This window comes from Myotis myotis, unplaced genomic scaffold, assembly GCF_014108235.1.
Source record: "Myotis myotis isolate mMyoMyo1 unplaced genomic scaffold, mMyoMyo1.p scaffold_m19_p_2, whole genome shotgun sequence".
NCBI lineage: Eukaryota > Metazoa > Chordata > Mammalia > Chiroptera > Vespertilionidae > Myotis > Myotis myotis.
The window spans coordinates 113,151,298-113,177,921 of record NW_023416324.1 but is presented as its reverse complement, the minus strand read 5'-3'; the positions used below and the strand labels follow the sequence as shown (position 1 = coordinate 113,177,921).

At 38.0% G+C, this 26,624-nt stretch overlaps 1 protein-coding gene across 7 annotated transcripts in view; it reads right to left on the bottom strand.

Annotated features, from left to right (window-relative positions):
- Window positions 1–26,624, bottom strand: part of EIF2A (eukaryotic translation initiation factor 2A) — a 53,874-nt gene that overhangs the window by 9,805 nt on the left and 17,445 nt on the right. For 4 of the 7 annotated variants that reach the window (XR_004973852.1, XM_036347717.1, XM_036347716.1 and 1 more), the window contains exons 3-11: window positions 24,835–24,909; window positions 20,825–20,943; window positions 19,231–19,330; window positions 18,808–18,890; window positions 16,220–16,293; window positions 15,951–16,095; window positions 15,642–15,758; window positions 10,015–10,586; window positions 4,233–4,346 (exon numbers count right to left, since the gene is read on the bottom strand). Coding sequence is in view for 6 of the 7 variants with exons in the window: in XM_036347717.1 (XP_036203610.1) it covers window positions 4,233–4,346; window positions 10,015–10,586; window positions 15,642–15,758; window positions 15,951–16,095; window positions 16,220–16,293; window positions 18,808–18,890; window positions 19,231–19,330; window positions 20,825–20,943; window positions 24,835–24,909 (1,399 nt within the window). In the remaining variant the exon portion in view is untranslated. The remainder of the gene's footprint in view (window positions 1–4,232; window positions 4,347–10,014; window positions 10,587–15,641; window positions 15,759–15,950; window positions 16,096–16,219; window positions 16,294–18,807; window positions 18,891–19,230; window positions 19,331–20,824; window positions 20,944–24,834; window positions 24,910–26,624) is intronic. The other 3 variants (XM_036347715.1, XM_036347718.1, XM_036347719.1) reach the window with 3 other exon arrangements.

Genomic DNA, 26,624 nt, shown 5'->3' with positions numbered 1-26,624 from the left:
ACCTTCTATAGAAAACATATTACCGAGCACTTTAACAAAGTATTTAGAAATAAACTAGTTTCTACTCTCAATAAGAGTGAATAAAAGGAGAAGAAAAATATTTTGCTATCAAAATTCACTTTTGACATCAGGTTAAAAAATTTTAAATTTAGTTATTTGTAATGTAAGAAGTAACATTAATGTTAGAAATATGAAAGACTATTAAAGTTAAGCAAAATATAAAATTTAAATTTCTACCATACTTTAAATGCCAAGAATAAGTTAAAATGTCTGCATTATAATACTTAAGTTCTGGTCATTCTCTGGAAAGGTTATGTAAAACTAAATTTTTAGTTTCAATTCTTTTTGGTACAGTTGGTAAACTTATAAAATCATCACCAGTTTATAAAAGTACTTGGTTAGATTATATACATCTGACTCCTTTATCTTTGGTTAGTATATTCGGAGCCAGGCTGAGAAGGTGTGGTCACGGTGACACTGTCATGGACCACTTACTTTGTTTTATCACACAATCATAACTTTTGCTAACTCCAGCCGGTCATCTCAAAAATGCATACTGAAAGGATTATCTTGCAAGTAGAAAACCTTTGCCATCACTGGGAAAACACACCAAGAGCAACTCTATAAATGATGGTATTATCTTTGGTATGTAACAGGTGTGGATGACAACATGTTGTATGGGGTGGGGTTGGTTTTTGTAGTTATTATATTTTACATTAATGGCACTGCTTGTTTTTTTCAAAACATCCACACGGGCTCTCTTTAAGAAAATGTAAATATTTTAAAATAATTGATTTTTATAAATAAGAGATACTGATTAAATGACCCCCGACACAAATTTTATCAGAAAAACACACAAAATAAACAACTAACATTTTATTAGTGCAGTACAAATGATAGTCATATTGAAAATATCTGATAACAAGAATATCATTTATAAGATAGGATTCTAAGGTGGGTGGGTTTCAGAAGGCCCTTAAATCTCTATTAGAAAGAATCTTGCTCAGCTGCTATGGAAAGTAGTATGGAGGTTCCTCAAGAAATTAAAAACGGAGGTATCTTATGGCCCAGCAATCCCACTTTTGGGTATATATCCAGAGGAAATAAAATCATTATCTCAAAGAGATACCTGTATTCCCATGTTCACTATTATGCACAATAGCCCAGGTTATAAAAAATAAGGTAAAAAAGGGAAATCCTTCCATTTGCATTAACAAGAATGAACTGGGGGCATTATGCTAAATTAAATAAGCCAGACAAAGATAAGATACTACATGGTATCACTTTGTATGTAGAATCTAAAAAAAAAGTTGAAATTCAAATTTAGTATGGTAGTTGCAAGGGGATGGGTGTGGGAGAATGTCGAGGTTGATAAAAGAGTTGATAGAACTTTCAGTTATAAGATAGTGTCTAAGGAGCTAATGTAGAATATGGTGACTATAGTTGATAAAACAATACTGTAGCATTAAAATTTGCTGAAAGAGTAGAACTTAATGTTCTCACCCCCCAAAAAGATAAATGTGTGAGGTGATGGATGTGTAATTAACTTGATTGTGGGAACCCTTTCACCATGTACATATATATCAAATCATCACGTTGTACACTTTAAAAATGTTATTTGTTGCCGAAACCGGTTTGGCTCAGTGGATAGAGCGTCAGCCTGCGGACTGAAAGGTCCCAGGTTCGATTCCGGTCAAGGGCATGTACCTGGGTTGTGGGCACATCCCCATTGGGGGATGTGCAGGAGGCGGCTGATCGATGTTTCTCTCTCATCGATGTTTCTGACTCTATCTCTCTCCCTTCCTCTCTGTAAAAAAATCAATATATATATTTAAAGAAAAAAATGTTATTTGTCAATTATATTAGCTAGAAAAAAAGTAAGAAGGAAAGTTACCTACGAGTTATAAGAATAATGTAACTTGTAACATTCAGGGCCATAATGATGAAAGGACAAGTCCTGCTTTACACAAGTTTAATACGTGGAGTAGATTATTTTACTCAGAATGACCTAAACCTGAGCTATTTAAAGATATTTCTGGATGAAATCTATTAACTACAAAAGAGCACACTGATTTTTTAAGTCCACATTTTAGCAGAATATGGTTGCAAATGCAATTCTACACCTAAAAACAGTTACTTGCCTACCAAAATACATAAGCAACCTAGAATTGTCAAAAAAGTTAAAGTATTATCAGCAAAATAGTATTGTTTGAATCTCAAATATGTAGTTACTATGACTTCACTAACCAGAGTCCCAACCCAGCAGGTCTAACTGTAAGCCACACAGGACTGCAATTTGTCAACTATTACACTGGTGTGGCTTTGCAACTACAGTCGTATTAAAAATTATTTTATGTCCAGCTGGTGTGGCTCAGTGGTTGAGCGTTGACCTATGAACCAGGAGGTCATGGTTCGATTCCTGGTCAGAGCACATGCCTGGACTGTGGGCTCTATCTCCAGTGTGGGGCATGCAGAAGGCAGCTGATCAATGATTCTCTCTCATCATTGATGTCTCTATCTCTCTCTCCCTCTCCCTTCCTCTCTGAAATCAATGAAAATATATACTAAAAAATTTATTTTAGAACAATCCCATTGTTTGGATACTTCTGGTATTTAGATTTCCAACTGAATAATTTCCTATAGTAATATAATGCTGAGTGAAAAATTGGCTTTGTAGGCATGCACTTTTTGGTCTCTTAACAAACACATTTTCAATAAAGCAACTACACCACTTCACAAAGGTTTACCCACAGAAGTCTACAGCAAGTAACATCTAATAAAAGAGAAACATGCAAATTAACCATCACTCTGCTACACCCACCAGCCAATCAGGAGTGAGTATGCAAATTAACCCAACTAAGATGGCAGCAGCCACGGAGATGGAGCGAGCAGGACACTTGGGTTGTCCCTGGAGATGGAGGAAGCCAGGCTTCCCGCCTGCCCTGGCTGGCCCTGGGCTCCGCTCAAGGCTACAGTTTCAATTATAGAAGATAAATAAATCCCAGATACCTGCTTCCAGCCCGCCCCAGCCTCCGCTCAAGGAGGTGTTGAAAAAAAAGAAAAGAAAAAAAGGAGAGGCTGGGAGCTTGGGTTGCCAGGGGGGCATGGCCAGCCTGAAAATGGCCCTCAGCCCCTCAGCGAGGCTCGCCACACCCCCATGGGGTGAGGGTCCCTACTGGGGGGCTTGACCAGCCTGCAAACAGCTATCAGTCCCTCACCCAGGCTGGCCAGGCACCCCAGCGGACCCTCACCCTGATCTGGGACACCCTTCAGGGCAAACCAGCTGGCCCCACCCATGCATCAGGCCTCTATCTATATTAATAAAAGGGTAATATGCTAATTAGACTGGGAGACCTTCCAGCGGTTCTTCTGGACAAAGCCATGGTGGCGGGGCCGAGGTAGAGGTGGTTAGAGGCCAAGAGTGGACGGCAGTTGTGGGTGATCAGGCTGATGGGGGGCGGGGCCATTGGGAGTAAGCAGACCAGCAGGGGGGGTCAGGTGCGGGCGAGCAGGCCCATCAGTGGGGGTCAGTTGGAGGTGATCAGGCCAGTGGGGGGGGGGGGAAATTTAGAGTGAGCAGGCCAGCAGGGGGGAAGTTAGGGGTAAGCAGGCCAGTGGGGAGGGGAGGTGGGGGCAAGCACACTGGCACGGGGGGCAGTTGGGGGCAAGCAGGCTGGCAGGGGGGGCAGTTGGGGGTGATCAGGCTGGCGGGGGGGGCATTTGGGGGTGAGCAGGCCGGCAGTGGGGGGCAGTTGGGGGTGAGCAGGCCGGCAGGCAGAGTGGTTGGGGCAATCAGGCAGGCAGGCAGGTGAGTGGTTAGGAGCCAGCAGTCCCAGATTGTGAGAAGGATGTCTGACTGCCGGTTTAGGCCCGATCCCTGTAAACCGGCAGTAGGGCATCCTTTGAAGGGTCCCAGATTGGAGAGGGTGCAGGCTGGGCTGAGGGACACCCTCCCACCCCCCGTGCATGAATTTCATGCACCGGGCCACTAGTACTACATAATGCCATTAGGGTTTCAGGTTTTAAGGTCAGATGCAGTTTCCTTACTCTCCTATTATATACACGAGAATACTTAAAAATTCATAGTCAAACACAAAAGAAAGACATTCTAAGTAAGTCTAACTCCAACATTATTTTACAACATAACAGTCAAGTCTTTAGGTCAACAAAACTTTAAGGCTTGAAGCTAATTTAACAGGTTTTGTTTTGAAGAGATTAGTATCCCCAAATACCTGCTTTGCAGCTTTCTTAGCTTCATGTTTCCTTTGATTTTTAAGGGCTGTTTTTGATAATGGCTTATCATTTCCTGGTTGTGGTTTCATATTCTGAGGTGGTTCCTCCTCATGCTATGGAAAATGTAAAAGAAACAATTTTGAAATAGAGTCCATGTTTTAAAAAACATATACAACAAATTACACAATTTTGCTAGTATGGGATAAAGTTATTTAATCAAATTTAAGATTACCAGCAAAGAATATTTCAAAACTCTGATTAGTAGTAGGCACATTCCAACTGTCAGGGTGGATTTAATGAGGTTCTGCCTATTAGTTGATAGATGTATCTTACATAAGAACTGGCAAAATTCAATTTTGTTTAAACAATGGAATTTCCTTACTTTAATTTTTTAAAATTGATTTTTACAGAGAAGAAGGGAGGAAGAGAGAGAAAAATATCGATCAGTTACCTCCTGCATGTGCCCTGACCAGGGATTGAACCCACCAACTTTTGGTGTATAGGACAATGCTCCATCCAACTGAGACACCTGGCCAGGGCTGGAATATTTTCATTTTTTTTTTTTTGTATTACTACTGACACATGATCCTTATGAAATTAAATTAGATACCAACAATAGCTTCTTCTGGAATCTTTTTGGATCTGACTACTGCAAACAGAAACTCAGTTTCCTGATTTATTTTCTTTGAACTAAGAATTATTTGCTAGATCTTTACTTACAAAATCAGATTAGGAGATTAAAAATAAAAGCAAATAGAAAACCTACAACAGGCATCAAGAAAACAGATCAAATAGTAAGGAATAAGTGACTGCATAATTATAAATCTAGAATTAACATAATGAAGTGGTCTATAAAAAACTAAATAACTTGTCAGATTATACAATGAAAATAGTCATTTCCATCACCGGATATTTATATAAACACCTATCAACTACATTCCACAACAGAAAGAGGGTGAATTAAGTATAGGATCGAGGAGCATCTAATGTAGAAGATGGGACTATAGTAAATAACACTGTATTGTATAACTGAAATTTGCTAAGAGAGAACTGAAATGTTTTCACCCAAAACAAAAAAATTCATCTAACAATTGATTCTATCTACATTGCTATTATCTTAGTTTTAACTGTCTCTTTAGGCTCTATCATACTTGTACATCAAAGGACCAGAACTTCATGACGTTTTTGAGTACTAGATCTCAGATCTGTGTTGAACTTGAAAGTGCTATCAGGAAATGGGCAGGGCTCAAACATTTAAGATACAGAGGAATAAGTAGGAAACCATAGTGACTTTATCTTAACAGCTGCATTAACTATTTCAGATCATTAAAATTCTGAGCATATAAATTTCCTACTTGGAGCCGCTGAGTACGGGGTGGGGCAAAAGGAGGTTTACAGTTGTGAGTACGTGAAACACAGAATTTATTCCTGTATTATTATTATTTATTGTACTAGAGGCCCAGTGCACAAATTCGTGCACAGGTGGGGTCCCTCGGCCTGGCCGATCAGGGCCACAGGTTGGCCACCAGGGGCAGCGGGAGGTTGGCTGTGGGAGTGCACTGACCACCAGGGGGCAGCTCCTGCATTGAGCGTCTGCCCCCTGTTGGTCAGTGCATGTCAAAGCAACCGGTCAACTGGTTGTTTGGTCGCTTAGGCATATATATATATATATATATATATATACCAGAAGAAGCCTGGTGCACGAAATTTATGCACGGGTAGGGTCCCTAAGCCTGGTCGGCAATCAGGGCCAATCTGTGGGGCGACCGGTGGGGCGATCTGGGCCCCTGCTTGCACCTGCCTTGGCCTGGCATCGCCCACTCGCTGGCCCTGCCCCCTGCCATTGCCGCTGATCGCCATCTGTGGGCGAGGGGCAGGGTGATTGGGGCCCCCGCTTGTACCTGCCTTGGCCTGGCACCGCCCGCTCACCTGCTCCACCATCCTGCTGTGGTACCACTCTTGTCAGGCTCATCAGGGCCGGCAGTGCCTCCACTGCCGCCTGCTGCCAGCGCTGCGCTGCGGTCACCCAATATGTTCTGCGCCCCCCCCCCGGTGGTCAGCGCATGCGTAACTCCCGGTCAGTCAAACTCCCGCCCATGGGGACAATTTGCATATTAGCCTTTTATTATATAGGATTATTTTCGTTCTTTATAAATACATTTTTTTAATTTCAGAGATGCTTTCAGAGATGAAGGGGGAGAGGAAAAGAGGGGGTAGGTGAGTGTGAGAGAAACAGAAACATCAATGATGAGAGAGAATCATTGATCAGTTGCCACCTGCACGTCCCCCCGTGATGGTTGAGCCCACAACCCAGGCTCTAACCAGGAATTGAACCGTGATCTCCTGGTTCATAGGTCGATGCTGAACCACTGAGCCACACTGACTGGGCTATCATATTATTTTCCATACAGACAACTATAAAACTATTTTTGCTCCACCCTATATATAAAAACCCACATTTGTAAAACAGAGAAACTTGGAGGATAAGCCTCTGTCACGTCTTTTTTTGTCTCCACTCTGAGTACAATGGGAATGTGCTGAACATTTGTTTTATACATCTGAATCCTTTCAATAGTGGCTCTTGTATAGTATCTTGCTTCAGCAGAAAATTTCTACTCATTTCAAAAGAACTTCAGAAAAGGACAAAGCTGCCTGTCTGGCATGGCTCAGTGGTTGAGCACTGACATGAAACAGGAGGTCACAGTTCCATTCCCAGTCAGGGCACATGCCCAGGTTGCAGGCTCGATCCCCAGTGTGAGGTGTGCAGGACGCAGCTGATCAATGATTCCTTCTCATCATTGATGTTTCTACCTCTCTCTCTCTCCCTCTCCCTTTCTCTCTGAAATCAATAAAAATATTTTTTAAAAAATGACAAAGCAATTAAAAAATGATGTAAGAAGAAAGAATGAGTTACAAATCTCTTCCAAACCATGTAGCCACTGACAGACTTTCAGTTAAGACAAAACAAAAAATCCACACAGCTCCTAAGCAACATGACCTTTTCTGGCTTTAGTTCTATGTGACCACTGTACATATTTCATCCTTACTAATAAAATGTGTTTCTTTGCCCAGCCAGAATAGCTCAGTTGATTGCAGGTTTGATTCTTGGTCAGGACACATTCCTGGTATTGGGTTTGATCCCCTGTTGGGGCACGTACAAAAGGCAATCCTGTATAATAAAAGCCTAATATGCAAATGGTCCCCTTGGGCAGTCGTTCCACCGGGAGTTCGATCTCTCACTATGACGTGCACTGACTACCAGGGGGCAGTGCAGAACATGGCGGGTGTCAGAGATGCTCTGCAACCTCTCACCAGCTACCTGGGGGCGGGGGTGCAGTGAGAATGCAGGGTATCCACTGAGCTCACTCTCACTCCCTCTGCTACCCTCCCCTGGGACACCAGGGCTCGTGTGCCGGGGAAGTCCTCCCACTCAGGTGCCAGGCACCTGCGAGAAGCCCACCCCACACCTGCGCAGCCTCTTCTGGGTGAGCTGGGCACAGCAGCCAGGGGGCTGCAGGGGCCAGTTGGGCTCCCCGTGGGTTCACATAGGAGCTGGTCTGCGAGGCCAGCTTGGAGAGAGCGTGCTGCCCACCTGGCTTCCGTGTGGCGCTGCTGGGCGGTCCAGAGGTCCATGCTGTGCCCCGGCCTACAGTGTCCAGTCACGCTCACCGCAACTCCATGTGGGGGGTGGGGGACACCCTGACTCAGGTGGAGGGTGGCACGTGGGGGCCCAGGTGCTGCCCAGGGTCCAGAGGTCAGCTGGGACTGTCCCTTCCATGCCAGATGCTCGCGCTTCAATTGCTGGCCAGGCCTAGGGACCACACCCGTGCATGAATTCATGCACAGGCACCTCTAGTTGATTGATGTTTTTCTCTCTAAGCATGTCCTCAGGTGAGGATTAAAAATCAATAAATTTTGTTTCTTCAGTTATAACAATTTTTATGTGACTGTTTTGATGAACATATAATAAAAGTGAAGGTGGTTTTTTTCGAAAGCCAATAAATACTTCCTTAAGTATAATTTATACAAAAAAATTTACTTATAAAAATGTAACTTTTTTCCCTGGCCGGTTTGGCTCAGTGGATGGAGCGTCGAGTCAGCCTGTGGACTAAAGGGTCCCAGGTTCAATTCTGGCCAGGGGTACATGACTGGGTTGTGGGCTCGATCCCCCGCAGTGGGGGGCAGCCAGTGATTCTCTCTCATCACTAATGTTTCTATCCCTCTCCCTTCCTCTCTGAAATAATATATATATATATATATATATATATTTTTTTTTAAAGTAACTTTTTTCTTCAAGGGGAAAAATCCCAACATTTTTATTTCTGTCTGCTGTGTAACCCCCTTCCTTTGTGAAGTTATCAACTAGAATATCTTTGTTTCTAGTAATTTCTTGACAGTATTTTCTTTGCCATTTACCTAATTTCTGTAATTAGATACAAACAAAAATTTCTCATGAGTGGTTACTGACTAAAATGATTTGTTAGGCTCACATAATTACCATGTCACATACAAAAGCAAAAGCTTAGTGAAAATCTTAAATGCTAAAAAATTTTGGTTTTAAGAAGTTCTTACCTAGTTTTATCACAATTTTCAAACTATAATCTTTCTATATTAATTTCTCTACCTTCCTCCACTAAAACAAACTAGTTTTATGGATCAGAGAAAAAAAATACACACCAATTCAGAATTTCTTCCTCTTGTGCTATTTGACATGAATTTAGAAAGCAGGATAGGTTGAGGTTATTCCTGTTTTCAATTTAGGTAAGAAAAATCTCAATATACATGGGACAAATCTGATTACAATATACTTTTCTTTTTTGGCCTATTAAAAATATCATAAATAGGGCTTACTTGGTTAAATAAGTTTTTATATATATTTACTAAATAATACAACAAAAAATTTTCAACAGAACATTTTAAGAAGTTACAGACCACTGCTACATTTTAAGGAAAAGGATAGTGGTTCTTTTGTTTTTGAGAGGGTGAGGAGTGGCACAAGGAAGGCATAGGAATATTTATCCTTTAAAAAAGTATTACTTCCCTGAGTGCTTAATAATGAAGTAGCTGTATAACACCATTTACTTGGAACAGTCCCAGCCTGTTGTATTGTCACCTTTCTAATAGATAATAGAAAGACTTACAGAGCACCTTTGTTCCTTAACATCACCACAGAAACTTAAGTAATTTACAAATGCCTTCTCCTGAACTCTGAAATACTAACATTTTAGAGCAGATAAGAATCTGAACAATACTATGGTCATAACTTTACAACAAAGTTGGGAACTGATGGCCTAAGGACAATAAATGTTTTGTTTGAGCAACAGTGTTTCAGAAACAGAAACTTTACATAAACATCCAGACTTGTTTAGTCTTGAAAAATCAAACATTTTGGCAAAGTGGGACTAAAATCTCCTATGGAAACAATGAACTACTGCTGTGTGGTTGCTGTGGCCTTTAAGGAGGGCATGATCTCTTCTAGTCAGCATGGTCTTACACTGGCAGGCCTTTGAATTTGAGCCCACGGTCTACAAAGCTGGTATGTTATATACTCAGTTATCTTTCCCAGACATGCAAAATGTGAACTGCTTCAAATTAACTACTCTATCAATCTAATATGAGCTGTTCACCATTTTCAGCAATAGTTTCTCCATGGTTTCTACCCTAGAGTTTATACTCTTATCAGGTACTAAGTAACACAAGCACATGCCTGAGGAAAAAAAGGTCTAGAAAGCTCCACATACTGGAAAACCTTTTCCCACTAAAGTAGTAAACTTGACTTACCAGTTTGGAATTGGTAATTGGTTTATTTCTTAAAGCTGGGGGTCTGTAAGCTGTTGCAGTTTTAGGTTCTTCACTGGGTAGGTCACTTGGAACTGCTTGGTAAGTTATTGTTTTTGCTGGAAATATTCCATCTAAAAATGGCTGCCAAGAAACCTGCCATAATTCCACATTTGATGGCACATCATACTTGTGCAAGATTGAGCCAGTGTAATGCCAAATCTTGTACCCATTATTAACACGTAACCTGGGAGCACATGTAGCTGTTAAAATATGCTCACCATCTGGGCACCAAGCAAAATATGTAGAATCAGAGGCCACTGGTTTAGAAATAAGTTTGTAGTTTTTAACATCCCATACTTCCATCTGTCCCCTCAGATTTCCAAATCCAGCCAGTACTAATATATGCCCATGAGGACTATAGTAGGCTGCGTTACGAGGACCAGTTCCAAAGTCAAACACAGGATCACACTTCAAGTTGAAAATCGTTGCTTTGGCAGGCATAAAACCATAAACAGCACAAAACTCGGTAGAATTCGAATTCCAAATTACATCATAGATGGGGCCAGTTTTTGCTGGAAAAATTATATAAAACCCAAATTAGCAATAATTATATGAATATAATATTTATTAGCACTAATTATAATCACATAACACTCAAACATGTCAAACAGTAAAAAAAAAAAAAAAAAAGAAACAAAAAACCCCGAAAATTTCATGGTATGTTAAAATTAAAATATTTGTACATGATATATATAAAAATTAATGTATAATCATAAATTTAAGAATCTCTAATAAACCTTAATTTCTTTTACATTTTGGCAATGTGGGCTCATAGTAGCATAGGTTATTACTACTAGTTATTAACTAGTTTTTATTGAAATAGGTAGTAGTATATGCATATAGCAATAAAAATATGAACTATATAAAAAGACACACCACAAAAATAAACCCCTCTACACTAAAGGCAAACTTGTTATATTTCTTTTCTTTTTTTGGTTAATCCTCACCCAACAGTATTTTTTCCATTGATTTTTAGAGAGAGTGGGAGGAAGGAAGGAGGAAAGAGGGAGAGAGAAGGAGAGACACATTGGTTGCCTCCCACAGGCATGCTGACATAGCGGGGGATTGAACTTGAACCTGCATATATGCCCTTGATCAGGAATCTGCATGGGGGATCACACTCTAACCACTGAACTACATCCGCCAGGGCTTCTCTGATATATTTATTGCGTACTAGAGGCCCGTTGCATGAAGAGATTCGTGCAATAGGCCTTCCCTTCCCCTGGCTGCTGGCACCACTTTTCCTCTGGCAGCTGGTTCCCAGGCCTTTGCTCCGGGGAGCCTTCAGTTTTCGCTGCTCCGGCCAGTGCCTTCGGTCTTCACTGCTCCGGCCGGAGCCTTCAGTCTTTGCTCCGCCGCTTCATGCCTATGTATGCAAATTAACCATCTTTGTTGGGTTAATTTGCGTACTCTCCTGATTGGCTGGTTAGCGTAGTGGAGGGACGGTCAATTTACATGTTTGTCTATTATTAGGTAAGACTAGAGGCTTGTTGCACAAAGAGATTCGTGCAATAGGCCTTCCTTTTCCCTGGCTGCTGGCACTGGTTTGCCTCCAGCACCTGGGGCCTAGGCCTTCGCTCTGGCCGAGTTCTGGCCGGAGCCGGCTCCAGAGCCGTGTGGCCTCGCTGCTCTGCCGGCCCCGGGGCCGTGAGGCTTCGCTCCACCGCTTGGAGCCTACATATGCAAATTAACCGCCATCTTTGTTGGTGGTTAATTTGCATATCGTGCTGATTAGCCAATGAGAGGCGTAGCGAAGGTAGGGTCAATTAACATGTTTGTCTATTATTAGATAGGATGCTTCCTGAATATTTTTGTTGAAATTTAGCTTCTCTCCCTTAAACACATACAAAAAAACCCCAAAGTTCTACCCTCTGTTTCATTTCTTAATTTTTTTTTTTTAAATATATTTTATTGATTTTTTACAGAGAGGAAGGGAGAGAGATAGAGAGTTAGAAACATCGATTAGAGAGAAACATCGATCAGCTGCCTCCTGCACATCTCCCACTGGGGATATGCCCGCAACCCAGGTACATGCCCTTGACCAGAATCGAACCTGGGACCTTTCAGTCCGCAGGCCGACGCTCTATCCACTGAGCCAAACCGGTTTCGGCCTGTTTCATTTCAATACTCTATCTTGGAGATTTTTTCACATAAGCGCATTATGATCTGCCTCATTCTTTTTCAGATGTTCCGTGTTCCATTACAAATTCTGTGAGTGTTCACAAACACATCTGTAGAAGTGCAACTGCCTGGTCAAAGGGCGCACCCAGTCACTGGATGACATACCACCAAACTTTCCTTTAAAGACATACCAATTTACACTATGAATAACTTTTGACAATATGGAGTTTTCCCTCACTCTCACTCATGCTCTGTAGTTTCTTATTTTTACTTTTGCCAACCTACTAAGGTGCAAACTGTATCTTGTTTTCTATTTTCTTATAAACTAAGCACCTTTTAAATATATCTATAATAGTAATCTATAATAGTAAAAGGGCAATATGCTAATTAGATCAGAAGTCTTCCAGACGTCCTTCCTTGCAAAGCCGGGGCCCGAGAGAAGCCAGCCTGGTTCCTGGGTGCCTACCAGTGGCCGGAGGAGGGAAGCGTGGGTCCTGGATGCCGTAGGGAAGCCAGTGCTGGCAACCAGAGGAAGGCAGGCCTACTCTTGAGTGAATTTTCATGCATCGGGCCTCTAGTTTATACATAATTTCATTTCTCTTTCTGTGGACTATTTTTTAATGTTCCATGTCCATTTCTTTCTTCAGTTATTGGTCTTTTATTGCTTTACTTGATACAGTAACAGTATTCACCTTTTCTCAGACTCATCTCTTGCAGTCTAAACAAATCCCCCCCCCCAATTTTTATTGTTTGCTTTGCTTAATTTTTAAATTCTTTTCTTCCCTTAATGTAGAAATCTATAACTTTTATATATTTAAATTTATTCCTTTTCCCTCATAACTTCAGTCTTTACAAAGTCTTTTTCCATTTTTAGAAAATCACAAATATCTGCTTCTAGTTCTATAGTTTTAGATATAATTTTTTGGCCCAACTTGATTTTTTTTTTTTTTTGATGAAGAGGCAGCATTATTGATTTCTTTTCTTTTCTTTTTTTTAAGAGAGGAAGGAAGAGGGAGAAAGAAACACTGATGTGAGAAATATTCATCAGTTGCCTCTGGCAGACCAGGGATGAAACCTACAACCCCACCATGTGCCCTGATCGGGAATCAAACTCATGACCTTTCGGTGCACAGAAAGAGGCAACACTATTAATATTTTGTTCCAAATAGCTAGACTGTTGTTCCCATACCACATATTAAAAAATCAGTATTTTCCACCATTGATTCAAATGCTGACTTTCTTACACAGCAGCAGCAATGGAAATGTGCATCTCTTTCTGAATTCGGTTCTGTTTTATTGTTTACCTGTCTATCCAGCAGGCAGAACCAAAGTGACTTAATTACAACTGCCATACATCTTAATATTTAATAGTGTAAGAATCCCCCCATCCTATTCTTCTTTTGCAGTTTTCTTTTTTTTTTTTTTTTTTAAATATATTTTATTGATTTTTTACAGAGAGGAAGGGAGAGAGATAGACAGTCAGAAACATCGATGAGAGAGAAACATCGATCAGCTGCCTCCTGCACATCTCCCACTGGGGATGTGCCCGCAACCCAGGTACATGCCCCTGACCGGAATCGAACCCGGGACCCTTCAGTCCGCAGGCCGACGCTCTATCCACTGAGCCAAACCGGTTTCGGCTTCTTTTGCAGTTTTCAAAACATTATTGCAAGTTTATTTTTCAGTATCAACTTTAGAATCAGCTTACCTAGTTAAATCTACTGGCATTTTAATTTCACTTTTACATCAATTTGGAGGGAAATGACATCTTTATAAAATTCTTAAAGGTCACAGTTTGTTCCTCAGAAGTTTTTTTCCCCATTGGACCTATACTATTTGTTTTTTGTTGCTATACATACAGGAAATCTTCCCTTCCATTATGTTTAAGTGGCTGTTGTTATATGGTGACTTCATCTATGAGCAGAGATGATTTTCTTTCTTCCTTTTAAAACTGCACACTTGCCCTAGCCGGTTTGGCTCAGTGGATAGAGTGTCGGTCTGTGGACTGAAGGGTACTGGGTTCTAGTACAAGTCAGGGCACATGCCTGGGTTGCAGGCTCAATCCCCAGTAGGGGGCATGCAGGAGGCAGCCGATCAATGATTCTCTTTCATCATCGATGTTTCTCTCTCTCCCTCTCCCTTCCTCTCTGAAATCAATAAAAATATATTTAAAAATAATTAAAAAAAAATAAATGAAATTGCATACTTGCCTTGGCCTGTTTGCTTCAGTGTTTAGGAGCATGGTCTGTGGACCAAAGGGTTTCGGGTTCCATTCCCAATCAAGGGCATGTACCTGGGTTGCAGGTTCGATCCCTGGCCCTAGTTGAGGTGTGTGCAGGAGGCAACCAATTTTGATGTTTCTCTCTCTCTCTCCTGTTTCCCTCCCTCTCATACACACTCTCTCTAAAACTCAATGGAAAAAATATCCCTGGGTGAGGATTAAAAACTAAAAATAAGTAAGACTGCATATTTTACCTTTTTTAAAAATATATATTTTTGTTGATTTCAGAGAGGTAGAGGGAGAGACAGAAACATCAATGATGAGAAAGAATCATTGATCGGTTGCCTCCTGAATGCCCCCTACTGAGAATGGAGCCCACAACCCAGCATTTGCCCTGAGCAAGAATGGAACTGTGACCTCCTGATTCATAGGTCGAAGCTCAACCACTGAGCCACCAGCTGGGTTATATATGTTATCTTTTGATCAGTTATACTAAGTAGATCTTTCAGAATGTTAACTAAGAGTGGAACGGGGAGTCACCCTTGTTTTGTCTGTGACTTCATTAGAACGTTTTCTTTACATGTTCAATTCAAAATGAAAAAATTAGGGAGTTGCCAGAATTTTAGATCTATATTATTCTATAGTTAATTTAGCCTAACAAAACAAAGATGAAGTACTAACATTCTTCAGTACTGAAGATGGTGCTAAACTCACTAGATCAACTTACTGTCCTAATAGGTTCAATAAGTCCCCAAAGAGCTACAGCAACTGAATTACCTAACTTGGCAAGTTTCCTACTAAAGAACTATCATAACTAAATTAACTGGGTTATGCGAAAATCAGGTGTGTCTGGAAATGACTTTAAGTTTCTTAATCAAGAGGAATTTTATCATAAAGATTATAAAACATGTTAGTCTTATCACCTGATCAAGAATTTAGATTATATCATCTTTTTTAAAAAACATATATTTTTATTGATTTCAGAGAGAGGAAGGGAGAGGGAGAGACAGATAGAAACATCAATGATTCGAGAGAATCACTGATCAGCCAGCTGCCTTCTGCATGCCCCCCACTGGGGATTAGGGCATGTGCCCTCACCTGGAATCGAACCATGACCTCCTGGTTCATAGTTCAACGCTCAACCATTGAACCATGCCAGCTGGGCTAGATCATCTTTTTCACTGCCCTAATGTTTTTATCAAAGGAAGATGGCTGAAATACTCACGTAATTGTACCACAGCACTTTCTCCGTTTGTTGCAATATAGTGCAGCGTTTGTTCACCGTAGTAGGAAGCTCCTGTCTTGTCAACATCTGTACTAGCTATTACTAACACAGCAGTAGCTATAACAGTGAAAACTTTAATTAGATTTAAAACACAAATTAACCTAATGGTGATAAAAAATATATTAAACAATATAATACAGCCATGTAAAAGTTCATTAAATAAGCATTGACACATTCTCCTATACACATAGGAATCAAGTCTAAATCAATACTTGATAAACAAAATGAGAGAAAATATATTTATTGTACCTTTTTTATTCCATAGCATTGTAACCTTATCTGCCTTAAAGAAACTTTTATTGGCTAAAGCTGCATGAGGTCCATCAAAGTTGGGGTACTTATATAATCGAACAAATGAAGGTGCGCCCTTACTTCCTGGAACGTAAACAGCCACCTATGATACACAGACACGAATAATTTAATTTATGAAGCATATAAACTAAGATGGATATCACTAAAAACTAAAAAAGAGGTTAATCTTATAATATTCCACATAAACAAACAAACATAGCCATTACCTTGTATGGTTGGGGTCCAGGTGATAACACAAAATCATTAATTTTTTGCAAATGCAATTTATTTGCAGTTGTATCTAAAAAAAAGGAAGTGGTGTTAGATTGATAAGAGATGCTAATAGTGAATGCTAAATTCTGAATGCATTTTAAAAGGTTAGTGTAACTATACACAATAATGATCATTGTAGTCTCATATAGATGAGGCAGAGCAAAATAGTGGAAAAAGCATGGGTGGGGGTAGACAGATTTACACTTGAGTTTCTACTCAGTCACTTATTAGCTGTGCGAGCTTGGGCAAGTAATGAGATTACACACCTAATTCCCAGTGATTGGTTTTTAAGAGCACAGTATCAGGCACATAATAGGTATTTAATAAACATCAGTTCCCTTCTCTTCAACTTCTGAAATAAAGTAGTTTTAGAGCCCATTAGATGGGAAAGATGACTTTTAGACTAATATAAAATGTGGATATAGATATTCTATAACTAATTACATGACAATAATGATAACAAGAGTAACAGTGGTGGACATTTTTTTGAGTTCTAACTCTGTGCCAGGCAGTCAGAACCCATGTTATGAATAATACTACTTCCCTAGTTAATGGGATCAAGAGCTGTTATTCTTCCTTTGTTCAAATTCAGAGATCAACAGCTCTTCAAAAGTAGCACACTAAACTGCCAAATTGCAGCGCCCTTCTTCTGGCATGCTCACAAAGAGGCAGGCAAGTGAACCCAAAATCAGCGGGGGCTAGAATGAGCCTCAAAAGCAAGATAATGAAGTGTACAGCTATAAAGATTAAGTGAATAATGCCACCTTTGGTATATGTTAACAGAGTTACCAATTCCTACTCTATTGTAATATACTCAAAAGTGTACAGTCACTAATGGGATACCCTAAGGACAAAAGAAATTACAAAACTTTTTCTTTAAATCATTTTCAGTAATCATGTTATTGGTATTACTGTTCGCATTGCTATTCTTAGAATATTATGTGGTTCGTGTGAAATAAAGCAAATGAAATTCCAGAGAACCAGGATTCCTGGTGTTGGCAAAAGATAATACAGATATAAGATATAAAAAAAAATAAAGAAAGAAAAAGGCCTAAAAACAATGATCAACAAAACCCCCACACACCCATATTGTGGTCTCTAAATACCATTTTCCACTAAAAGAAACCAGAGTATTTCAAAGAAATGACTGATTCTAGGTATACAGCAGGAAATAATAAACACGGTAGTCTCAGAACAGCTTGTCTTACTATATAGCAAAATAGTCATTAAGGAATAATTGACCAATCATGGGATAATCTGAGCCATCAATAAGAATAATAATTGCAGTGGACTGAAACACATGTTTAAATTTCTAGTTCACAAAGATGGGGGGGCGGGGATAGGGGAACAATTGGTTGCAATGAAGATTGCCAAAGAAAGAACTCATTCTTTCAAAAGTGATAAAAGGAAAGAATATTGATCTTACCTTTCCTATATATACAGTACTACTAGGCAACCAAATAGTAGATGAGAAAATTTCTCTTTATAGAAGTAGTACAGCTAATATGAGAGAGGAGGATAATCAGAATATCACCAATTCGCAACCACTCATGAAATAGGCACTGAACATTAATGTCAGTTAACCCTACAAAATTAAAGACAGTAAGACAGTATGTGCTTCTTGATAAAATAATTCAATACTGTCTTATGATGTAATCTTACTCTAATCTCCCCCAGAAAAGATGCTGAAATTGACCAACACTGGATCCAAATGAGTTACTAATAGGGGACAGATGAACAAGTTAAATTATAGGATGGGATACAATTCAAACTATGGGAAAATATATAGGACAAGTAACCTTGTTTAAGTAATAAACTGCAAGAGGGGAGATGGAAAGATGGAGAGGGAACCTGTAGCTTAAAAGAAACTTAAAAGATACATCAGTTAATTGCAATGTGAAAAATCTTATTTGGATTATAAGTTTTAAAATAACTGTAACATTGTGATTATTAGAAATTTAACACTGAACAGGTATTTTATAGTCTGGGATAATGGTCTTTTGGCTAAGTTATAAAAAATTTAAGAGTCCTAATCTCCTGAGATACATACTGAAATGCTTATAGGTAAAATTATATGACCTCTAGGATTTGCTGTAGCAGAGTAAGAGGAATGGAAGATGGACAGAGGGATAAGAGAGGATTGGCATTGAGTTTATGGTTATTGGGACTAGGTGTCTAATTTATGTTTCAAATTCTACACAATAAAACATTCATTTGTATCACAGAATTTCAATAGCAAATAAATACAGAAAGAGACATTTAAAATGTCTTGGTTTAATAGATATTTAGGGAATAAAAAGTTATTATGAAAGAAAATTTTTGTGTTACAAAATTTCACTAGTGTTTATAAGTTATTCAAATGAATTACTATAGTAATTTTAATATATTTTATGTTTACATATAGTATGTATATAAATATATAGCAATGTATTAATATTAATATGTTAACAGTATTTTAGAGAACTCTATGATACATATAAAGCAATAAAAACTATATACATTTATAGTAAATAATAAAATTATTTCATAAATCTTTCCATACTGAAATTGTTATTTTCAAAGAAATGAACTTCATTGTTAACATTTCGGGCACAAATAGTTTCATCTTCTGACCAGGATGGACACCTACATTGAAAAGAAAATATAAAAAACATTTAAACAGAATGTAATACCACATGTTAACATGTTAAAGTTTGTGATATTGCTTACTATTTAAGGAAAAATACTTATAAGATGATGTTAAGTCAGTTACTAATAGTTTTAGTCAGTATATATAATAGACAAAATACTAAACAAAAGAAAGATCAAGTGTTTATTACATTCCTATGTACAAATTTCTTAATAGATCTAGATTTTGGTCTGAGAAGTTATTTTCTAAACCAATACCAAAGAAACAAGTATTATACAATGAAGATATTTAAAATATTTTGTAAATAATAATAAGTATTCTAAAACATTTACTTACCAATTTTGCATCTTTTTCTGGATGAAAGCCTTCAAACATGTCCCAGTTTTCACATCATAAAGTTGTAGGTTGGGAACTCCAGCTGTGCCATCTTTAGAAGCTGAAGTAGAAACAACATTTTTTTTTTTTATAGTAATTGTCTCCTAACACTAGTAAAAAAGATGTCATTTTTAGAAACAATTTGAACAAGATTACACAGGTCAAGTAAGAGAGTTGCTTTAAATCAACTTTCCCCACTATTTTTAATTATGGATTTACTCCCCCATTCCTAAAGCCATAACAATATGACAGCTGAGAATACTTAAAAGAGATTTCTTGTTTAGTGAGGTTTACTGTTAAGTAGATTAAACTGTCTTATATGAAAGCTTATATCTATAAGTCACACACAGAGTTATATGACTCATGATTTTTAATTTCCCTTTTATTTACTTGGAAAAAGAAGATTCATTAGAGTCCATGCCTCTTGGAAGAACACACCCAAGAGGTTTACAATCCAACAAGGAGCTATTATAATATTTTGCTTAATATCCACATAAATTAGGACACATTTCTCTTATTTACTTATTTTAATTAATTTATTTTTTATATATTTTTATTGATTTCAGAGAGAAGGGAGAGGGAGAGATAGAAACATCAATGATGAGAGAGACTCATTGACTGGATGCCTCCTGCACATGCCCCACTGGGAATCCAGCCTGCAACCTGGTTCATTGTTGATGCTCAACCACTGAGCAACACGGGCCAGCTAAAATAAACATTTTAAATAATCATTATAAATGAAAGAGGAAGTAGAGTAGATTCAACATCTAAGAAATGTGTATGGTATGACAAAGAACAGGTAATGGTGTGCCATTGTCTAACACTTTTAGAGATATAATATGTTACATAAACATTTTATATAGCTGTACTTCATAGATAAGTAATAAAATACTGGGAACTGGTATCGGGGTTTATTTTAAGAAACATGTTTTAGATTCAGATACACATTATTTAAGAAGTTAATAAGATGATGATAACAAAATACTTACACAGTGTCTGGCACGTGAGTACTCAAAGTTATCTACTTAGAAAAAGAAACATGGCCTAGCCAGCGTAGCTTAATGGTTGAGCATCAACTTATGAACCAGGAGAGGTCAGGGTTTGATTCCTGGTCAGGGCACACGTGTGCCTGATCCCCAGTGGGAGGCGTAAAGGAGGCAGCAGATCAATGATTCTCACTCATCACTGATGTTTTTCTCTCTCTCTCTCCTTCTCCCTTCCTCTCTCTGAAATCATTTTTTAAATGCTTTTATTTATAAGGTTATTATTCTTAATTTTTGAGATCTTCTCTATCCAGTGTTATTTACTTTATAAAATTTCCCTTGGCTTTTTCTTTTGCTCTATTTCATGATGGATCTTTTCATTAACCTACTATGCAATTACTTAAAGTACATTACATTTGGGGAATACAAGATTCACTGTTGATTAAAAATATTTACACACTATTTACTACCATAAAGACTAATTACTTTCTTATAAGTTATAAATTCTCATTTTTTTCCCACCGAATTGAATTGGGCCTGTTAGAATATTTTTATAATTGGAAAATACTTACTAGTGTAAGGTTGCCATGTTGCCAGGACAGTGTTTTTTGGTGAGAATTCAAGGCAAACTGTCTTAGGGAGGTCGAAGGAGTGCAGTAGTCCCTTGTTAGTGACACTGATAATATTTATTCTGGTTTCAAAAGAAATTACTTCAGCAACAAAATACTGTTTCACAATAGCCAGCACTAACAAAAACATTTAACTCTTTCAAATATAGGTCACTCTATCTATTTTTCATAAAATCAATTTTCAGTTAGTTCTAGAAAATATCCAATAAACACCTTAACTAAAAAAAAGTATACATTTTACCAAAAGGCCCCTATATAAGGCTGGTGCTTCGAAATTACATGCAATTAATAGAAAGATACAATCACAATAAGATTTTAATTGAACAGAGCTACCTAAAGACAAGATGAGATGTATCAAACCAAAGAGAAAACAGAGATGCTAAAACAAAAGCACATTTTATTTAATTTTTAATTTTTATTTTTGGCTTAACTAACAGTTACTTATTTCTTAAAGTTCTGGAGGCTAAGAAGTCCATGATCAAGGTGCTGGAAGCTTAGGTTTCTGGTGAGAGCCCTCTTTTTGGCTTGTAGAAAGCTGCCTTCTTTCTTAGTTCTCACATTGCACAGAAAAAGTATGTTTTAAATATGTTTTTATTGATTTTTAGTGAAAGAGGAAGAGGGATAGAGAGATAGAAACATTGATGAGAGAAAAACATTGATCAGCTTCCTGCATCCACCTCCACATCTCCCCCCTGCCCCTCCACCTACTAGGGATCGAGCCTCCAACCCAGGTATGTGCCCTATCCGGGAATTGAACCAGTGACCTCTTGGTTTATGGGTTGCTCAACCACTGAGCCACACTGGCTGAGCAGAAAAAGTATATGTTAAAAACTGAGTAGCCCCTGAGGAAATCAGCAAAGAGACTTTGGATGCTTATTAAAATTTTAGAAGCAGTCTTGAAAAGATAGACTGTAAGAGTTATTTTGGTATGATAATGATAAATATTAGAATAACTGTACCAGCTTCCATTTTCTTTGATGCTTTCTATGTACCCTTTTCTAGTCTAATCACTTTATGCACATTTTCTCATTTCATCCTCACAACACCTTATAAAATAGGTATTATCATCTCAACTTTACAAATGGTAAAAATGATTTGATGAAAAATTAAGTGATTTGATGATTTGCCCAAGATCATACTACTGATAAATGCCAGAGTTAACCTTTAAAACCAGCTTAGTGACTTACTAATATGTATTCTCTGGGGTTAAAAAAAAAGATATAATCCATTTTATTCCAGAAATTCCTTTGTTCTACTCAAGTTTGAGGACACTGGATCAGGATAAGCAGAAATTGGTAAGAATACAAGATTACTGCATATTGTTTTAACACTTGAAATTTTTTATAACTTACTGTGAATTTCATATTTTAGAATTACATAAAGCTTTCTTTTTTGTAGTTGATAACCTTGAATAGTTATTCTTAGAATGTTTAATGAAAGGTGTTTGTTTTGAAATTTTTTAAAAAAATCACATATTTAAGGAAAAATCACCTAGAGTTTCTGACTTAGTTAACCATGAATTCAGCAAAGACCACATACACTACATGTTTTTCCTGTCCCAGGGACATGATATGTATTTGAGCCACAGCACTTAAGGAAATAAATGCTAGAACCAGGTACAGAAAATATCTATTAAAAAGATGGACATAACATATGGGGACATATTAAAAATATTCAGAGTTGATGCCTGGCTGGTGTGGTTTCTCTCTTCCTTTCTGAAATCAATAAAAATATTTTTTAAAAATATTTTTAAAAAATAAAAAATATTCAGAGTTGAACCCAAGAGAAAGCCAAGTGGAGATGTGAAATAGATAAAATAATTACAATAACTACCAAGGTAAAAACAGATTACTCAATAAACTCTAAGCTAACAGGATAGGGTTACCACAAAAAGATAACAGACAATGAAAAGAAGTATGGTAGGTCCCATTAGACAGTAAATTTCTATGAATTCATTACTCAAATAGCATAAATTAAAATATGGATTTAAAAAAATAAAAGCCAAATGCCCACAACAGGTTCACCAAAATATAAATAAGTAAAATAAGTAATAAGAAAGTCTTGACAGTACATTTTTCATTGAGGCTGAGATTGAGATTGTCAACATTGTAGATAAGACTCAACATGATTATATACTTAATAATTTGATAGTAGTTTATTGGTTGGATTTAATAACTTAAAAAATAAAAAACTGATTTAATATTTTTAATAATAAAAGGTTAAAAATATATAACTGCCCTGACTGGTTTTGCTCAGTGGATAGAGCGTCGGCCTGAGGACTGAAGGGTCCCAGGTTCGATTCCGGTCAAGGGCATGTACCTGGGTTGCGGGTGCATCCCCAGTAGGGGGTGTGCAGGAGGCAGCTGATCGATGTTTCTCTCTCATCGATGTTTCTAACTCTCTATCCCTCTCTCTTCCTCTCTGTAAAAAATCAATAAAAATATATTTTTTTAAAAAAGTGAATCAGCTAATGCAGCACAATCTTTTTAGCATTAATTTTTTAAAATCATGTGTTTTATCCAATATGACCTGATAGTTGAAAGACTTCAGAATATAATACCACTGTGTAAAAATCATTTAAAATGTGCTTTTGGGACTAATGTATGTATTTTCCCCCTTAAAAAAAAAACAAAACCCTAAGATATTATATCTGGCCTTAGCTGGCTTGGCTCAGTGGATAGAGCATCAGCCTGCGGACTGAAGGGTCCCAAGTTCGATTCCAGCCAAGGGCACATGCCTGGGTTTCGGGCTCGATTCCCACTAAGGGGTGTGCAGGAGGCAGCCAATCAATGATTCTCTCTCATCACTGATGTTTCTATCTCCCTCTCCGTCTTCTCCCTTCCTCTCTGAAATCAATAAAGAAATAAAAAAAAGATATTATATCTGGTTAAAAACAACAACAAAATAACTTTAAACTGAGCAACAAATATTTGGGCATCTTTTTGATTCTGTTAACTGACATACTGACTATGGAAAAATTCAAAAGGACTGGTTTTCTTAGTAAAATATGAGCATTTAATCAAAATACTTTTTTTTTGCAAGATCAATTTTGTAATCTAATTATTTTATGTAATATAGACTGTACTAAACATACTTTCAATTACTTTATGTATATTAATATAGACTATACTAAACATATTTTGAATGCCTTACAAATCCTATATAATAAGAGGCTTATATGCAAATTGTCCCTTTTACCTGGAGTTCGACCAGGGGGCGGGGCTGGCTGGCCAACCGCCCATGGCTCTTCCCCCTGGCCAGTCCCGCCCCTGATCAGCCTCTCCAACCCCAATCGGGGAGGGTCAGGCAGATCCCACCCGTGCACGAATTCGTGCAACAGGCTTCTAGTACTTGAACAAGCAAGAATTATTTTCTAAGTGTTACTATGGAACTTAACACATTGTATGCGGGAAAGGTGTTTACACGTTTTACGTATTTATACGTTCTACCAGTGTAGTAGAGCACGGGACACGTATTAATACGTTTTTTATAGACTAGCGGTAGAATGCGGGTAATGTATAAATACGTAAACTAAAGTTATCGTAATTTTACTGAACGTTGCCATTTGCGCAAAAAATTAGCAAAAATGGCCCGCGCCACCTGTTAGTGCGCGATAAAAACTACCCGCAAACAATGTGTTAAAAAACCCAATAACTGAAAGCACTATTTAAAACAACCTCTCAGGTTATTCAGCATTAAATTAACTGCCCTTTCTCATATGTTACTTTTATATTCTAAGTAATTAGATAACTCAAATGAATCAGGCATATAAGTATAAACTAACAACTTTGGAGGTAGGCCATGGAAATTATGTTGGAGATAATACCTAACTGCATCATGACATCAAAAGATGGACTTTATTAATGACACCCAAATACATATTACTCAAATAATGCTGGTTATGTTTCACATTCATGACACATACATAAAATTTTATGTAAATGAACACTAACTTCTCTCCGTTGCCCCAGGCAAACAAGGTCCCATCCTTACTAAAGGTATAGACTTTGCAATTTTTCCCAGATTCCCTGAAAAGGACAATAAAAAAAGTTTAAATTAATAAGCATTAATACTTAAAAACAACTGATTAAAAATTCACAATCTTACTACTAATTTAATAACTAAGAATTTATATAAATTTTAGAAAATAATTCTAAAATGCTTTTGTCTACCAAAATACTTTATCTCTTAAAATGCAGCTTCAACAAACACTGAAGTAAGCTGGAAATTTATTTTATACCAACTGGTCAATATTAAGGGGGGGGGGGGGGGCTGTTTAGGGTGAATATCTAGTTTGTGTGACAACCCTAAAATGTAAATGAATGTGGAAGTTACCAGCTATCAGCCCTGAAACTGAGAGGGCAAAGGATTTCAAAAGGGAGACTTTTTGAAGAATGTCCCAGACCACTTGCATAAAAAACAATGGTGAATAGAATATCCTCAATTGGCTAAGAAGTTCCCCTGGAGTTATCATATATAGAGACAGAAAGTATAACATGAGGATCTTCACATTTAATAAATGCAGATGCAGGATTCTGTAGAAAACACTAACTTTTGGCAATATTCTACCAAATGGTTAAAACTCTAAGTACCGTATCTCTCAACTGGAGATGGCTACTATGATTTCCCAGTGATAGTGAGGATCCAAACAGAAAGTGTATGTGTTTACATGTTGATGTCCATGTTTAGTCACAACATTAGATCAGTACTTCATGGCTAATAAATATTTAAATTATTAAACAACAGTGCATTGAGAACTAACCACTACGCCCCTTTTAAACAGGTTATTATCTTTGCATTAATTCATCTGAACATGACATTTGTGTTTCTGCAATCACACAGTAATGGCAGCTTATACTCATTTTGTGGTTACCAAAATATTATTTTTTATCTCTTACAGCTATGACCAAGATGTCCTTCATCCTATATTGTGAAAATCATTTCTGAATCTTAAGGCAGAACTTTACAATTATCATAGTCAATTCCACTCAGGTTTGGGTCTATTATTCTAGCCTACAGAGATGTACTTACATCTTGATTTTTCTCTTTTAAGACACTAGTTATTCCTTACAGCTTTATGGAATGCATGAAGTATAAAACATCATCCTGAACCTAACCGGTTTGGCTCAGTGGATAGAGTGTCGGCCTATGAACTAAAGGGTCCCAGGTTCGATTCTAGTCAAGGGCATGTACCTTGGTTGCGAGCACATCCCCAGTAGGGGGCGTGCAGGAGGCAGCTGATCGATGTTTCTCTCTCATCGATGTTTCTAACTCTCTATCCCTCTCCCTTCCTCTCTGTAAAAAATCAATAAAATAAATTTAAAAAAAAAAAACAAAAAGAAAACATCATCCTAAGCTATCATTTAAATTAAGTATTAAGAATGCTGAATGAGCTCTTAAGATCCTGTGGCTCACCAATAGTCCTTCCCTCAAAATAAAATCAACTCATTTATCAGCTGACTTCACAGCTCTTAACCAAAAACACTGTCATTATCATCATATAACCCAAAAAACTGTCAACCTAGCGGGTTTGGCTCAGTGCATAGAACATTGGCCCGCACACCCGGTTCCAGGTTAAATTCCAGTCAAGGGCACATACCTCGGTTGCATGCTCGATCCCTGGCCCCAGTAAAAGGGGCATTCAGGAGGTAACCAATTGATGAGTCTCTCTCACACTGATGTTTCTCTCTTTCTGTCTCTCCTCCCTCCCTTTCACTCTCTAAAATTCAATGGAAAAAATATC